The following is a 15,165-nucleotide window of genomic DNA, read 5'->3' as shown; positions in this document are numbered from 1 at the left end:
CCTGGGATGCGATGTGTCACGTGGCCCTGCGGCCCCGCCCCCTTTCCCGCGCGCGGTCCAGGTGCGGCGGGCAGCCATGGCGGGGCGCGGGGCTGCGGAACGCGTGCTCCCCGCTCTGCCCCGCCTGCAGCCGCTTTCCACGGCCCGGCGCCCGCCCGCGCCGTGGTTCAAGGACCTCCAGGCTGCCCCTGGGACGGCTCCGGGCTGGCGGCGGGGCCGCCCCGAGCTTCAGCCGCCCGGTCGCTCACGGAAACTACGGGGGATGCTGGTGGCAGCGGAGCTGAAGGGCCGGCGGGGTGAGGGGACCGGCGGGGCGGAGGGGGTGGCCGAGGGGACCGGCGGGGCGGAGGGGGATGGGGGGACTGAGGGACATGGCCCGGGGGGCTGAATGGCCGGGGGGGGGCGGGAGCTGGGGGGGGCCTGAGGGCACCGGGGAGCTGAGGATGGCGGGGCTGAGGCGGATGGCGGGGCTGCGGCCGTGCCGTGCGAGGGACGTCGCCGGGTGGTGACGGGGCAGCGGCAGCCGCCGGTTTCTTCAAGACCACGAACTTCAGCAGCTTCATGCGACAGCTCAGTCTCTATGGCTTCCGCAAGGTGGGGATGTTGCCGGGGAGCGGTGTGGTGGGGCCCGGGCCTGGGCCGGGCCCAGAGGGTGGACAAGGCAACGGTGGCAACTGCACCGGGCCCCTGCATCGCTTCCGCAGCCCCCACTTTTACCGCGACCACCCCGCCCTCCTCGTCCACCTGAAGCGCCTGGCAAAAGGCAACAAGGCGAAGATGGCAGCGGGCCTGGATGTGACCAGCCGCCCACCCAACCGCTTCCAGCGCTTGCTTGGCATGCCACTGGCTGGGCAACCGCTGCTTCCGCCCTCGACGCTCAGCAATGCCAACAGGCCTGGTGAGTCGGAGTGGGCCGTGTGGGGCCTTGGTGGGTTTTTGAGAAGCGCTGGGTGGCATGGCTTTTGAAAATCGGCACTCCCCTGAGGGAGAAGGGTTACCTGTCCTTGCCGGTGGCATCTCAGTTCACCTGGTGTAGGGAAGCTGTTGTTGTTTATGCAGGTAGATGTATTTCAGGCTGCCTGTAGACTATAGTACAGTCTCCATTGCGTACTACACTAAGAACACCCTTGCCCGATCTCTGTGGAGCTGGCACAGCTCTACCAGGTGAACGTTACTGCTTCTTGCCCGTCGGTAAGGATGCCCATCAGTAGGGGTGCTTAATAAGCTGTCATTAAATGTGTGCGAAACAGTGAGTCATGTGAAGTGATAACTAGAGCATCCTGTTAGTTTTGTGCAAAGGAGGCAAGGCCTGGTAGTAAGATTTTTGTCGGTTGTCTCCTGAAAAAGAATTCACAAGCTATGCAGTTTTTAAAACGGATTGCATGAGTAGGTGAGAGCTAATTAGAAAATAATACTGCTGAAAAGCCCTACAACGTGTTTTCTTTCTTTCTAACGCTCTTTGAGAGGATCTGAGTTTTCCCAAGACAAGTCTGAGCCCTCAGGATTATTCCACAGATTTTGTATCGGCCCGAAAGCTTTGTAGCTGGCGCTGTGTAAGGCAGATGTGAATATCTCGCTTTGCAGTGCTCTTGGGCTGCTCTAACTGTGGGCTGCTGCCAGAAGAGCACTCCGGCTTCCCATTCCCTTGGTGGCGTGTTAACTGTCATCTTCCTTGCAGCTGATACAGCAACGTGTTGGTTCAGCGCAACGATCGGAGAAGACTTTAACAGCCTTTTTGTGGCTGGCTCTTGGACCCGGGTGATGCACCCCATGGGTGCAGAGCTGTAAGGCGCGGTGTAGGAGGAGCGGCAGGACTGTGCGACCAGGAGAAGGGGAGAAGCAGCTGACGGTACTGCTCTCTGCAGCACCGGCTGGCATTTAGAGCAGAGTAGGGTATCACCATGCTCTTGGTTACTGTGTCAGGGTAGGAACTGTCATCTAATTCAAGTGGTGTTTTCCGTGATGTGTGTGGAACTGCACGTGCAATACCAAGACAACAAAATGAAGCATCGGAGAAGGGATGGAACTTATTTCGGTAGGGAGGCTAGGAAGCATTTAAATTAATGATTTGATGTGAACGTTGTTAAGGCTAAGATGAGTCATTGCAGACTTCAATGACATGTGGTTTGTCTGATGTAATGCAGACCACTGGTAAAGGAAATTATTAGAAAGAGATGACCTGTTCATTTTTTGTCCTCTGTTTTGATGGCTGCAGTTTCAGAGTTTTTGCTCTAGGAGTCTCATTTTCTAGAAAGACAGAACAAGGAAAACATTGGGGTTTCTATGCGGTCAAGTTCTGACAGGCTGACGATGCACTGTTGCGCTCTGTACTGACTATTTAGGGACACGTCTTTGCTGTAAATGTGAGGTGATTTGATAGATAAGAGATACTTGTGTTTGCAAAGCGTCAGTCTGTTCCCAGTGTCTTGCAGCATGTAACGCTGTGTTAAACATTCAGGAGCAATTCCTGTACGGCAACGGGAGGTGGGTAACTTGGCATCCTGTGGTGTCTTGTTTACGTGTTAGAACTAGATAGTCTTCATGTCCCTATCCAAAGGTAAAATATAAACAAAAGGATTTTCATACCCCTGTTCCTTCTCTGTTTATAAATGGTGAAAGTACTGAACAGGGAATAAACAGTCCTATACGTTAAGTCTTAGCAAATCTTCAGGGTCAGCTGGTATTTATTTAGTGATTCTTAACGGTTAAATGTGAACTTGCAGAATAATGACTGTATGTTACTGATTTCTTGAATTAGCTTCCGTCAGAGGAGTGCCAGAGGTAAATGTGAGGCTATTTTTAAAAAAAAATCCTTTTGAGCGAGAATTGGAAACTACAGGTCTGAGAAAGCCTGGCTTCTAGATCAACCCTATTGACGTGAACCATCCTGAAACTTGTAATTCTCATGGCTAAATGCAATCCTGCAGGGGAGTCACAAATGCAGTAGTTCTTAGAGAAATCAATGAGCACAGGCGTTCGGGGTGTTACTGTCAGTGTTTCAAGAAAGCCACCAAAACAGGAATTGGGCTGGTCATGGTATAAAAGCAAATACCATTTCATGAAACAGTAACTGTCTGAGAGGAAACTGTAAAATAATAGAGAAGAATGAAAGGACTATCTAGGAAATAACAAAATGGCAAAGTCTGGGATATTTTAGTCTGCACTGAACTAGTTGAGCTGACTGAGGAAAAACTGGCTTTGAATTTTTTTTCTTGACCAAATAAATGACTTGTCATAAAGTACTTGCAAAGTCCTTTGGAGGATTTTGACATTGCCCTTCCCTTAGCTGTTTGTGAGCTGTCAGTAGAGGAGTTTGGTAAAATCTTGCTTTATGATGTCCCTTTTTTAAAATGTATTGTCTGATTTAACACACAGTACTTTCAAAATTGCTTTTGTTTGCTTTAGTAAGTTACTACACTTTCCGATGTATGGCACATTTCTAAATATGGGTAACTCGTTACTGCCAGTTGAAGGAGATTGAATGCTACGCAGACACCTCTGTGTTGGCGCTTCACTCGTGTGCCACACAGCAGTTACTGCATGCTCGGGTCTAAGAGTACAGTCTCCTTTCTGGGTTAAGTATGCTGGAGCAAAGGCAGTCTTCCCAAATCATGTTGTAGAGCCTTGGCTCCTCATATTGCCTTTCTTTGCCTGTGAAAACTCCTTTCCTTAACACTTGTTTCGCTTTATTTTGTACCCACTGCAGGACTGCTGACTGGAGGACAGTTTCATCAACTTTACGGTCAAGGTGTTTTCCCTCCTTACTCCTACACGGCAACCTCGTGCCGAGCCCCCAGCACTTCACCGGCACAAAGATTAGATCCGACTCCAGTCCCTTCCACTTGGATCCAGCAGGGGCCACTTGGGTTGCTGCCAGGGCAAGGGGCTTCCCCAGCTTTTCCAGATAAAGGGGCTGCCTTTCCGGTACTCCAGACGCTTCCAACGGGAGCCACGTACACACTCCAGCCTGTGGCTTCTCTTCCGCCACTTCAGCAAGGGACTCAAAGCGTTGCCGCATCCATTGCAAATTGTAGTACTCTGCATCTTCAGTGCCGTACTCACAAGCCTGCTATCCAACAGGTATGAAAAAAAAGTTCTGCATTTGCTTTTCAAAAATGGATTTTAAAGTGAGACTTTCAAATATTTTTCTACAATACTCTGCCATGTGCATATCTCAAGTGAGAATTAGAAAGTGTCCAGTCTAAAAGGAAGATGGACCTTTAAAGCAAAAGGAGTTTCTGTTTGCTATTCGTGTCCTTCCTCCAGATTTTGTGTGTCCCCTGGTGACTTTCTGGATAGCCTTTCTGTTGAGGTGAAAGGGCGAGGAGAAAAACATTTGTCCAATACTAGTCGGTGTGAGGCTAAGTTTCATTTTTGTTTTTTTAATTAAGCAAAACTTGTACAATGGTATTAAAGCACTGAGACCTTGTTAAGAAGTAGTATCCTAGGCCTTGGTCTCATGTTTTTCCAGGTTAAGGTTTTAAACCTTAAAGATCAGTCAAACGTATTGCGCAGAACAGGGGTCCTCAAACTTTCTAAACAGGGGGCCGGTGCGCGGATTAGGTGGCCGGAAGTCATCTGCGGCTGCTTGGTTTCCCCCCCCAACCCCCGGCGGGGTGGTGGTGGTGTGGGGCTTCTGTAAATACAGGGGGGGCGGATTGAGGACCCTGGGGGGCCATATCTGGCCCACGGGTCGTAGTTTGAGGACTCCTGGTGTAGAATATTTCATTCTGCTCATACTATTTTTGTATCTAAATTTTTTTTCTTGCTTAGCTTCTTTATGTTGTATTTTTTTATGCACTGAAGACTAGAAAGTACAAAAAGTCTTGGCTCCTTTCTTTTTTCGAAATTATTTCTGCCACAATTGTCAGTCTCACTTAATCACTTGATTACAAAATAAACCAGTCTCACTGGTTTACCAGATTCAGTATGGGTGGGTGGGTGGGTTGGTTGGTTGGTTGGTTGGTTTTTGGCAGGGATGATCTTATTCCTGGACGGTTTGGTAACCCAGATCTTAAAATCCTGACTACTTACGACAGTAAACAAGCAGTGCAACAGAAATGAAACACCTTGTTAACATTTTAAAAAAATAGAACTGAAAAAAAAATCAAATGAGAGGAATAGTGTTTGAACCTATCTCATAAAAACATAAAGGTGGCTTAGCCTTTAATGAAAAGATTTAGCTTAACCGAAATTTCTCAAATTCCAGGTTTTATTTCCCCCTCCGTTTCGCCCCACCCTCCACAGTTTGTGGCTATCTACAAACTGGCACATCTACACGAATCCACACTAGGACTTGACTTCACACACCCAGAAGACGGGATCTCATCTCTTTGTGGTATCTCCATCAGGGAGAGGCCAAGTCCTTCACTGGCATTTGATCTGATACGGCTTTCCTAGTAGGTGATCCTGTAGCTTCCTCTTCTCTAATTTACTTGTCTCTGGAAGTAGCTTTTCATTAACCATGACCTCAGCTAGAAGGTCTAAGGATAGTCAGGCACTAAGGACTAATCCTTCATACTGGATCTCTTCCAAAAGAAGGCTGTATTTTAAATAGACCTGAGTTTCTGTTCAACATCATTGTATGACTTGTATTTGTCAGAAGAAATGACCCTTCTAGTGTCCTTTGACAGAGTCACCTCCGGAAGAAGTAGCAGTACAGACACTGGCTGTTAAAATGTCATCTATCATTTCACTTGGGTGGGACTTGCTGCTTTTGAAAAACTCTTTCATTGTCTTTGTTCTGTTTTAAAGGTTATTTGATATATATGAATGCTACTAAAAAAATCATCACTGGATTGCTGATTGTGTCCTGTCATCCTGTGATGTCATTACAGTGAAAAATTGTAGTAGTGTTCAGACCTGATCTGTGATGGCAAAGGCAGTCTCTGTAGGTTCTACAAGAAGGGTTTCTGACCTGAAATTCTGTCGGGTTTTTATGCAGATTGATGCAGACTTTGAGTTGTGCCTTTGTGGGACCCTGTCATGACAGGAGAGTCCAGATGTGAGGCTGTGACAGGCAGGGCAGTTTTGCAGTATTTGCTGTCATCGGTATTTGAACTCCCACTCCTCCTGGGACTGGGGCATCCCTGGGGGGCACCCCTTGTGTAGATGTGCCTATATAGGGACAATCACTTGAGGAGGAAAATGGTATTACTGGTTAAGAAGCGGTGAGTTCCTCAAGTTGTGTTGTCCATATGCACATTTACAGCACGTGGACCTTTTTCTTTTGCTTAAAAATGTTGTGGTTTATACTGATTTATTTATACTACAACAACAGGAATGCTTGAGTTTCAGAAGGAGCTGAAGGCAGGTGGATTTTCTCTCTCATTTTCTATTACGTATGTGGCACGTGAAGAGGGTGGTTCTAATGTACCCCCACAGGTCCTACTAAGACCAGAAGTCTCTGATTTGAATGCTTGGGTATATTTAACACCTGCGGTGCAAAGGGTGTGCAGACAATGCATCTGCAGGCATACACCAGCTCCTGGTAAGTAACCTTCTCTCCAGGATAGACCATGAATAGAAGAAAGGAAGCGTGCCAAGAGTAAGGTGGTTAATGAAAACCAAGACAAAGTAGCAGTTGTTTTTTTTCTTCTGGTTAAACTTGCTATTTTAACTGAGAATAACAGACAATCTTTCAAGCTTTTGGATAAATGGATAAACAGAATCAATACACATCCTGTCATGGTAATTTTTTATACAAAAGTTCACTGTATTTTGTTTTTTCCAGAATCCTCCAATGCAGTCATCTTATGAAGCTGAACTGATGCCGTCTGACTGGCTATGTAATACATCTGAAGAAAACAAGAAGGCAGAAGTCAGTCTTGAAGCCATGTTTCAGGTTGCCGCTGAGGTGCATTCATCATGCAAAGCTGAAAAGGTGGGAGTGGCACCTGTAGAGAGCCAGAATTCAATCCTGGAGCTTAATGGAAATCAGGCACTGCCTGTTAATAGTTACACACCTTCTTCAACTGAGGAAAGCCAGCTGGAATGTCTCGCTCCTGTAACTTCAGACACGTCATTTCTGGTGGCAGCAGATGGAGCACTGGATTTGTCTCCGTTACAGCCTTCTGACATTCTTTGTGCTGCCGATACCACTCTGTCTATAGAAACTGCTGCTGCTGCTAAAATACTACAAGAACTTCTGACCACACAGGAAGCAGATGAAGAACGGAGCAAAGAACCACATCACCGCGCAGCTGAGTTCTCCCTCATGATTTTTCAGGAAGAATTGTTCAGTCCAGAGCAGGTAAGGGGTAAAGGGAGGTAAACCAACATCTTTCTTGAGCTAACTATATTTGATAGTAATGCTAGGGTCTGGACCGATAGCTTTTCAATATTGTTGCCTGCTTAAGAACCGAAGGCTTCTTTAATTAAGCTTTTAATGGACAGTGAAGGGTTTGCTTGGTAAAGCAAGATATAAAAAAGAAGACGGAATGAAAAAGTATCCCATGTTAATGAGCATGACATGTGTCAGCCTGTTGGCCAAGTTAGGGTGTTCATTTGCATGGGAAACATGCGTAGTGCAGGTGTATTCGTGGTGATGAAGTGGATGCTTTTTTAGGTTGTAACATACCATCTTTAATCTCCAACAAAGAAGAGTATTTTGAGAATTGCCACTGGAGGCAGATTTTTGCTTAAATTTAGATAAACGCTTAGATTGTTTCTGGTAAATAGTTGTTAAGCTCTGTTTTCTGTGGAAAGTATAGTTTATTGACATTTGACTGGTATAAAGCATCTTCATTGGCTTATACCTTGTGGTGTACAACAAGTTGTAATTGTACTTCAGTCTACCTGTAGCTGGTCTTCCCGGTATGTAAAGTTGTAAGTCTCATGAGGAGTGAGGGGCATTCTAGATGTTACTCTGTTAAGGCAGCAAATGCATGCTCTGCTTTTTTTTGGTCTTATTTTGAAAACAAAGTAAGCTCAGGAGATTGACTGCATCTGTTTCTGCTGCATGAGACCTACCTTGCATGTAGGCACTCAAAATCTCATTTTTGTGTATGCATTGAGGCTACTGTTTTATTGCTCTATCGGTAGCTTGACGCCTTCACTGAAGTTTCTAGATCGGAAATCATCAGCTGGTGCAAACCTCCCATTGTTGCTTTCAGCCAGCGTTATAAAGATTAGTCATCTTCCTCTTGGGTATCTTTCTAGAAAGGGATGTGTATTCTGATCAAGCCTCTGCATAGCTCAAGCCTAGACTAGACTGTTCTGCTCCGTACTGTGTAGGGAAGAGCACATCCCTGTGCTAGTGCATAGAGTTGGCAGCACTCCTTAATTGGTGCCCACTCAATATATTAAGCGTTGACCGCACTTTAAATGTTGTCAGTTTCGAGAATTTTTGAATTGCATTTTTAGAATGATAGGTTGTCCCTTGTTGAAGGCCTTTGGAGTCCGTGACCCGAACCTCCTTGTCAAGAACTGGGGGAATTAAGCGCATGAACCACGTAGTTGTTTGGGAGGGAGGTTTTGTATATTTGTGAGAATCCTGATGTTGGTCCTGGACTGTAACTGGTTAAATAACTGGCCTCGTTTTTTGAGCAATTGAAGAGCAATTCAGGGACTGTTGAGCGTTTTGTTTGACAGATTCCCTCTTTCTGTTAGAACTACTCTTTAACTAGTCTCCTCCTCCCAAACTCGGGAGAGGGAAGGTTAACTTAACCCCTTGCTTGTCCAGAACCTGGGGTCATGCTATGGTGCAGAACTCTCCAGAGGAGGCTTCTGTGCCTGTACTCCTCACATCAGGCTCCAGCACAGTTTTCTTCCTCATCCCTGAATCTGGAAGCACTCAGGCTTTCAGTGGCTGTTGGTACCATGTGTTTTAGAGCAAGCTTGTGACAGAATAGTGGGCGTGCGCAGAGACCGCTCTGTTCCTCTCTATAGGAGCAGAGGGGGAGCAAATTCCTCCAGTGTTCGTACAAGAGCATCAAAACAGCTCTGCTGGGTCAGATCAAAGGTTTGTCTTACCCAGCGTCAAGTGGAATGAAAAGAAAAGCCGCCTTTGTTCCCAGTTACAACACAGAGAAACACCCGTGTCTCGTGCACGTGCCTGCACCTTTTCTGACAGAAAATGGCTTTGGGGTACTATGGAAACTCCTGGGGAGAAAAAAAAACCCAAACCATTAAAACAAACGCTGCTCAGCTGATGTTGGAGACCTTGGTATTAGACACCCAGACCTGTTCTCCTCCACGCAGCTGTCACTCCTGCACCAGGAACTGCTTGCTAGTGGGTGAATCTGATGGCAGCAGCTCCCAGGCAGAGCTGGGAGCAGCCCCTGGGGACACCTTTAGGCTTTACAGCAGTGTTTGCTGCCCCAGCACGGGTCCCCTGCCCCCTGCAGGGACCAGGCAGGAGGCCGGAGGGAAGAGTCCCACCAACAGCTTTGGCCTCCAGGCTGGAGAACCCTGTCCCAGGCTCAGGCACCGCTGCCTCCGGGCTCCCCTACCCCATCCTGGGGCAATAAGGCAACTCTCTTCCTTCTACAGAACAACACTCAAAGCTTAAGGGGAGTTTCCTCTTAAGGCATTTCCTCCCTAATGCAGGTTTCCCCCAGGCCTAGAGGTTGCCACAGGGCTCTATGGTCAGTGTTCAAAGGTGTCTCAAATGCCAAAAGGAAAGTGGCTTTTCGCAGGCAACAATGCAGTGAGATTTCTGAAGCTGTGTAAAATAACGTGTTCACCTTGCCCATCAAGTGCGTTATCGTGAGGACCTGGCAAGGGCCCTGCTTTTGTACAGCAGCAGAGATGCTGTTGTAGCCACAGGACTCCAAGTTCTGGGGGCGTGAAAGGAACAAACTCAAACATCTCAGAGCTCGCCATGACATCAAAATAGCTGGCCGGGAAACCCTTCTTCGAAGCCGCTAGATGAAATGACAGGGCAGAAACGTAGAGGGAGCAAGTTTTCTCAGGAAGGGAAAGAGAAACCCCACTTTTTTTGAAACACAGATTTAGCCCCCTTAATATTTTTTCTTGTTAGATTGTGTCAGCAGTCAGACTGCAAGCACGTGATTAAACTGTTAAAACACCCAGATACTTGAGGATTATTTCCTGTATTAAATCCTCTTACAAGCAGGGCGGTCTGTTGCCCTGCGGGTAGGGTAGTACAGTGGTATGACTGGCATGACAGGCGATTTTCCTTTCCTAGTACAAGGATGCATTTATGAAGGCAACTCTGGGGTGTAAGCGGTGCCGCACAACAAAGCAGCCTGTGAAACCCAGACGTTAGCCGTTAGAAACAGGAAGAAGAGGCAATGGGCCTTTGCTTCAGACTCGGCAAAAGATTTACCAAACCCGAGGCAGGTGACAAAAAGGGAAGAGTTTCCGTGGCGTAACTTTGGTGTGGCAGGTGAGGTTTCCATCCATGTTCCTCATGCCTCCGCCTCGTTTTGTTTGCAGATGCAGCGTTGGATCAAACTGCAAGACCAGTTTTCTTTACTGCACATGCTACTGTAGTGCAAATACCCTGTGGTTTCTCAGGACGCACCCCTAGTGCCTGATGGCTGAGATCCCCACTGGCTCCAGTAGCTGCACTCGGACCCCCCCTCACTCCACTGGCTGCACTGGGACGCACACCAGTAGCTGGCACCACAAGCCAGAGCTGCCTACGGCCTGGCCTTGACTCCAGTAGCTGGCACTCAGTCCACCCCCGCCACGTCCCCCATAGCAGGCACAGAGTCCCTTCAGCTCACAGACAAACAGGACAGGGAGTGAGATTACACAGAGAGGTCATTAAAAGAGGTTTAATGAGAAGCTCTATGAGAAGACAGGACAGACGTCATCTATGCCCTGCCACCAATCACTTGTCTCTGGGGAGACTGTGGTGTCATCAGGTCGCCCGTCACCTGGAACTTCCTCAACGAGATTAGAGGGGATCAATCCCCTTGTGCCGTCGGTCAGCTCTCCCACGTACCAACCGTCTCCATCCACGTCTCCAAAGATGTAAACGTATTGTCCAGCAACTAGCGGAAGCTCCAGCTCAGGCCGCTCGTTGGGACCATCGAAAGGATCATAGCTGTAACGAGCGATGAATGCTCGAAGCTCTGCCGGTTGTTTTCTCATAGCCTCCAGCAGGACGGACTCCTTGTCTGCTCCCAGGTTAGCCTGCTGCGGCTCGGAAACGGTGCTGTTGGATCTTTCTCCTCCCAGCCATTCCAGTTCCTGAAACAGCTGCTGGCAGCATTTCTTTAGCTTTTCAAACCGATCACTCAGTTCCTTCAGCGGGGCTGGAAACGCTCGCAGGGGTTCTCTGTGCTCCCTGTGGGCCAGCTTTGTCTCCTCATGTTCCCTCTCCAGCTGTTGACTCCTTTCTGCCCTGTCCCTCATGGCTGTCAGCTCGCGCTTGGCCGCTTCCAGTTGGGTAAAAAGACAGATGGTTGCTTGGATGGCAGAGTCTCGCTCCTCTGCCAGTCGCGCTAGCTGCCCTTTCAGGTTGGCATTTTCAGCCTGAACCTGTTCTGTCAAAGCCATCTGCCCACGCAGGCGAGCGTTTTCTTCAGCCAGGTGGGTGTTTTCATTTGTCACCTTGGCGAGCTGCACCTGCAACTCCTCACAAGCTTGCCCGGGGGTGCTCACATCAGAGGATCCCTCTTCATCTGCGGCTGCTCGGGCCTCCAGCCCCTCAGCTGCCTTCTGTGCCAAGTCGTGCCGCTTGTCCCGTGCCAGCAGAGCTCTGCTGGGCTCTCCCATTTCTCCACCCCTGGGCTGAGGAAGCAATGGCGGGCACAGTTGCTCAGCGGAGCGCTGGATGGGCAGTGGCCCGCGAGCATTGACCAGGCGATGGATGGTCACCTGCAGCTGCCTGGCTCGCTCTCCCAGCCGCAAGGTGAGGGCAGCTAGTTGAGCATTCTTCTGCTGCAGTCTCCCTGCCTCCTTGCACGCTCTTGGAGAACCGTCCTTTCCCAGGAGGCGGCTCTCCATCTCAAGGGCACTCTGTTGCCTCTCCAGGTCTTTCAGAAGACGCTGCAGGCGTCTGCTCTGCTCCAGGAGATGGCTGTATGCGCTGCCAGGCAGCATCAAGTCCTCCCGCTCCATCACCCGGAGCTGAGCACCTCTCACAGCCTGGCACGTGGCTTGTGGCCCAGCACTGTGGCTTTCTGTTGGTCTTTCCTGCAGGGCCGCCAAGGTGTGGGGCCTGTTTCTGCCAGAGGAGCAGGAGCTCTGCGTCCCCTGATGGCCCTGGTGGCCAGGAGAGCCCTCGGGCTGGGCCGTGCAGGGGGAGGCAGGCAGCTCGCGCTTGAACCGCTGCAGGATGGGTTGGGTGGACAGTGCCATCTCCTGCTGCAGCTGGTTCTGGAGGCAGCGGGTGCGGGTGGGCTGGGAGACAGCTGTGGCATTGGCTGCAGGGCTGCGTGGGGCATGGCTCCTGCTCTGCCCACTGGGGGCTTTCCCCTGCTCACCAGGGATGCCCCGAGTAGATGAGTCAAGCTGTTGGTGTCTGCTGGCTGTGGTGATGGTGGCCATCTGATCCTCCGTCTTCACTGACGGCATGGCCACATGCTCCTTAAGAGCCTCTTGGTGCTCCCGCAGCAACTTGCCTTTGCACTTGGTCTTTATGAGAGACAGCTGTGTTTTGGGGTGGCGCTCTTCCACTTGTCCCTGCTGCCCTGAAGCCACATCCCGCCTGCCCAGGGAAACTGGCACAGAAAGTCTGCCAGCAGCACCGGTGCTTTTACGTGCGTCACGCACGTGCTGACCTGCAGAGGCCTTGCCACTCTGGGCTGCCCGGACCTCCTCTGTTCTTGCCATCTTCGCCGCACCCAGCCTGTGTTCCCGATGCCACTGTGCCGCTGTCTGCTGGCTGGGTCGGTGGCTCCCAGTGCAAACCTTGTCCGGGTCCTTCCTCAAAAGGCACCTCTTTGTCTCCTTCCCAGCTGCGGCATTGGCTGCAGGGCTGTGTGGGGCATGCCTCCTGCTCTGCGCACTGGTGGCTTTCCCCTGCTCACCAGGGATGCCCCGAGTAGATGGGACAAGCTGTCGGTGTCTGCTGGTTGCAGTGCTGCTGGCCTTTCCCCTGCCCTGGGCAGAAGCTGCAGAGGCTGCTGCTGGCAGAGGCAGGAGCTTGCAGCAAGTGCTGGCAGCTCCTGGTGCCCGAGCTGCGTGCACCTTCTGTGGTGCTGCTGCCTGCCTTGCTGGCAGACGGGCTGTCTCCTCCCGCCTCACCCTGATGGAGGGCATTGCCACCCTGCACGCCGGGCTGTCCGTCTGCAAGAGAAGGCGAGGAGAGAGGCTGCGTGACTGCGGCCCTTCGCCCGTGCCCCCGTGTCCCAGCTGGAAGAGCCCCTGTGCCGGCTCCCCTGCCAGCCCCCAGGGCAGCACTCGGCCCCACAGGGAGTTGCCGCTCGGCTCCCAGAGCTGGCTGGGGAGCGCACTGCTCCGGCCATGGCCCACAGTGACTCCTGGGAGCATCCCCAGCATGCCCGGGCAGCCTGCAGGCACGGCTTGGGGGGCTCAGCTTGCTAGGTGACCGGGCCCTCCCGTCCCCTCCTGCAGCTCCCGCCTGCCTGTCGGCAGCGCCTGGACTCGGGAAGACGTTTGTCCCGGGCTCCCTCGGGCTCCCTACCTGTGCGCGTCAGCTCCCAGCGGCCTGCGAGCTCTGTGGGCAGGGGAGCCGTCGCAGCCTGTTCCCATGGGGGGACGAAGCCTGTCCCTGGCTGTCCTGCGGGGCTGCCAGCGGCCGCCTGTGGCCCATCTGCGGGCAGGAGGAGGAGAAGTCAAGGACTGGAGGCGGCTGCCTTGGCACAGCGGCCCCCACAGTGGCGGCAAGCCCGGCCCTGGCACTAAGGCAGCTCCGCGTGGCCCCGTCCCACCACCGGCCTCCCCCTCCTGCCCCGTCCCTCACCTGGCGCCGGTTCTGCAGGCCCGGCAGCCTGCTGTTGGGCTGGGGGGGGGCGTTTGCCTCCTCATGCGTGGGCATCTTCGGCGGCGCCTGCCGACGACCGGCCATGGTCACCCAGGGGAGATGCTGCCTCCTGAGGGAGTGGCTCTCCTGGGAGTGGGCACCCCAGGGCTCTGGCTCCTTAAATACCCGCGGGGTCACCGTGGGGACCCGCATCACAATGACCTCTGGGCACGCTGCGCCGCCTGCATCACAAAGCCCTGACTGTGGATGCTGTGGAGCCTGGCGGGGACTGGCTGTGCGCGGCTGTGCCCGGCGTGGGGCAGCCCCTGCTTGCCCCTCACAGAGGCCCCAGCAGGCCCGAGCCCGCACCTCCCACATCCCCCCGGTGCCAGCAGCCTCTGCAGAGCTCAGTCCTGTGTGCGTGCAGCAGCTCTGGCTGCCACCGCCCGGGGCCTTGTCCCCACGCATGGCTCCCACACAGGGCGCCCAGGCCTGGGGACGCTCCGGTGCCCGCCTACAGCAACGCAGGGGAGGCCCGCAGGCCCGTGCCCAGAGGCCACTGGCCACGCCGAGCTGCTCCCGGCAGTCGCCATGGGCCGCGGGGTGACCAGCCCTCTCCCCAGCCGGCTCTGGGAGGTCCCTCCCAGGCTGCTCTTCTTCAGTGCCTTTCCTCCAGAGGTGGAGCGTGCACGGGCTCACACCCACAGCCAGGACGAGGGAGCAGGGCTGCCTCCCTGGGGCTGACGCTCTGTGCTCCCCTTCCAGCTGGAACGAAAAGAAAAGCCGCCTTTGCTCCCAGTTACAACACAGAGAAACACCCGTGTCTCGTGCACGTGCCTGCACCTTTTCTGACAGAAAATGGCTTTGGGGTACTATGGAAACTCCTGGGGAGAAAAAAAAACCCAAACCATTAAAACAAACGCTGCTCAGCTGATGTTGGAGACCTTGGTATTAGACACCCAGACCTGTTCTCCTCCACGCAGCTGTCACTCCTGCACCAGGAACTGCTTGCTAGTGGGTGAATCTGACGGCAGCAGCTCCCAGGCAGAGCTGGGAGCAGCCCCTGGGGACACCTTTAGGCTTTACAGCAGTGTTTGCTGCCCCAGCACGGGTCCCCTGCCCCCTGCAGGGACCAGGCAGGAGGCTGGAGGGAAGAGTCCCACCAACAGCTTTGGCCTCCAGGCTGGAGAACCCTGTCCCAGGCTCAGGCACCGCTGCCTCCGGGCTCCCCTACCCCATCCTGGGGCAATAAGGCAACTCTCTTCCTTCTACAGAACAACACTCAAAGCTTAAGGGGAGTTTCCTCTTAAGGCATTTCCTCC

At 52.2% G+C, this 15,165-nt stretch overlaps 1 protein-coding gene across 1 annotated transcript; it reads left to right on the top strand.

Annotated features, from left to right (window-relative positions):
* The first annotated feature begins 76 nt into the window (after positions 1-76).
* Positions 77-7,985, top strand: LOC130143460 (heat shock factor protein 5-like). The gene is made up of 4 exons (XM_056326147.1): positions 77-296; positions 518-898; positions 3,707-4,080; positions 6,734-7,985. Exons 1-4 carry the CDS (start codon positions 77-79, stop codon positions 7,271-7,273), a joined length of 1,515 nt encoding a protein of 504 aa, XP_056182122.1. The 3' UTR covers positions 7,274-7,985.
* Positions 7,986-15,165: the final 7,180 nt, after the last annotated feature.

Source organism: Falco biarmicus, unplaced genomic scaffold (assembly GCF_023638135.1).
Source record: "Falco biarmicus isolate bFalBia1 unplaced genomic scaffold, bFalBia1.pri scaffold_30, whole genome shotgun sequence".
Taxonomy (NCBI): domain Eukaryota; kingdom Metazoa; phylum Chordata; class Aves; order Falconiformes; family Falconidae; genus Falco; species Falco biarmicus.
The sequence above is the reverse complement of the archived record's forward strand: the minus strand, read 5'-3'. Positions and strand labels throughout refer to the sequence as shown.

Excerpts from the sequence above, each read along its gene's own strand:
- LOC130143460 (XM_056326147.1), top strand. The coding sequence starts at position 77 with ATGGCGGGGCGCGGGGCTGCGGAACGCGTGCTCCCCGCTCTGCCCCGC. Across the intron at positions 297-517 it reads GGAGCTGAAGGGCCGGCGGG|CGGCAGCCGCCGGTTTCTTC; the intron begins GTGAGGGGACCG and ends GTGACGGGGCAG. Across the intron at positions 4,081-6,733 it reads ACAAGCCTGCTATCCAACAG|AATCCTCCAATGCAGTCATC; the intron begins GTATGAAAAAAA and ends TGTTTTTTCCAG.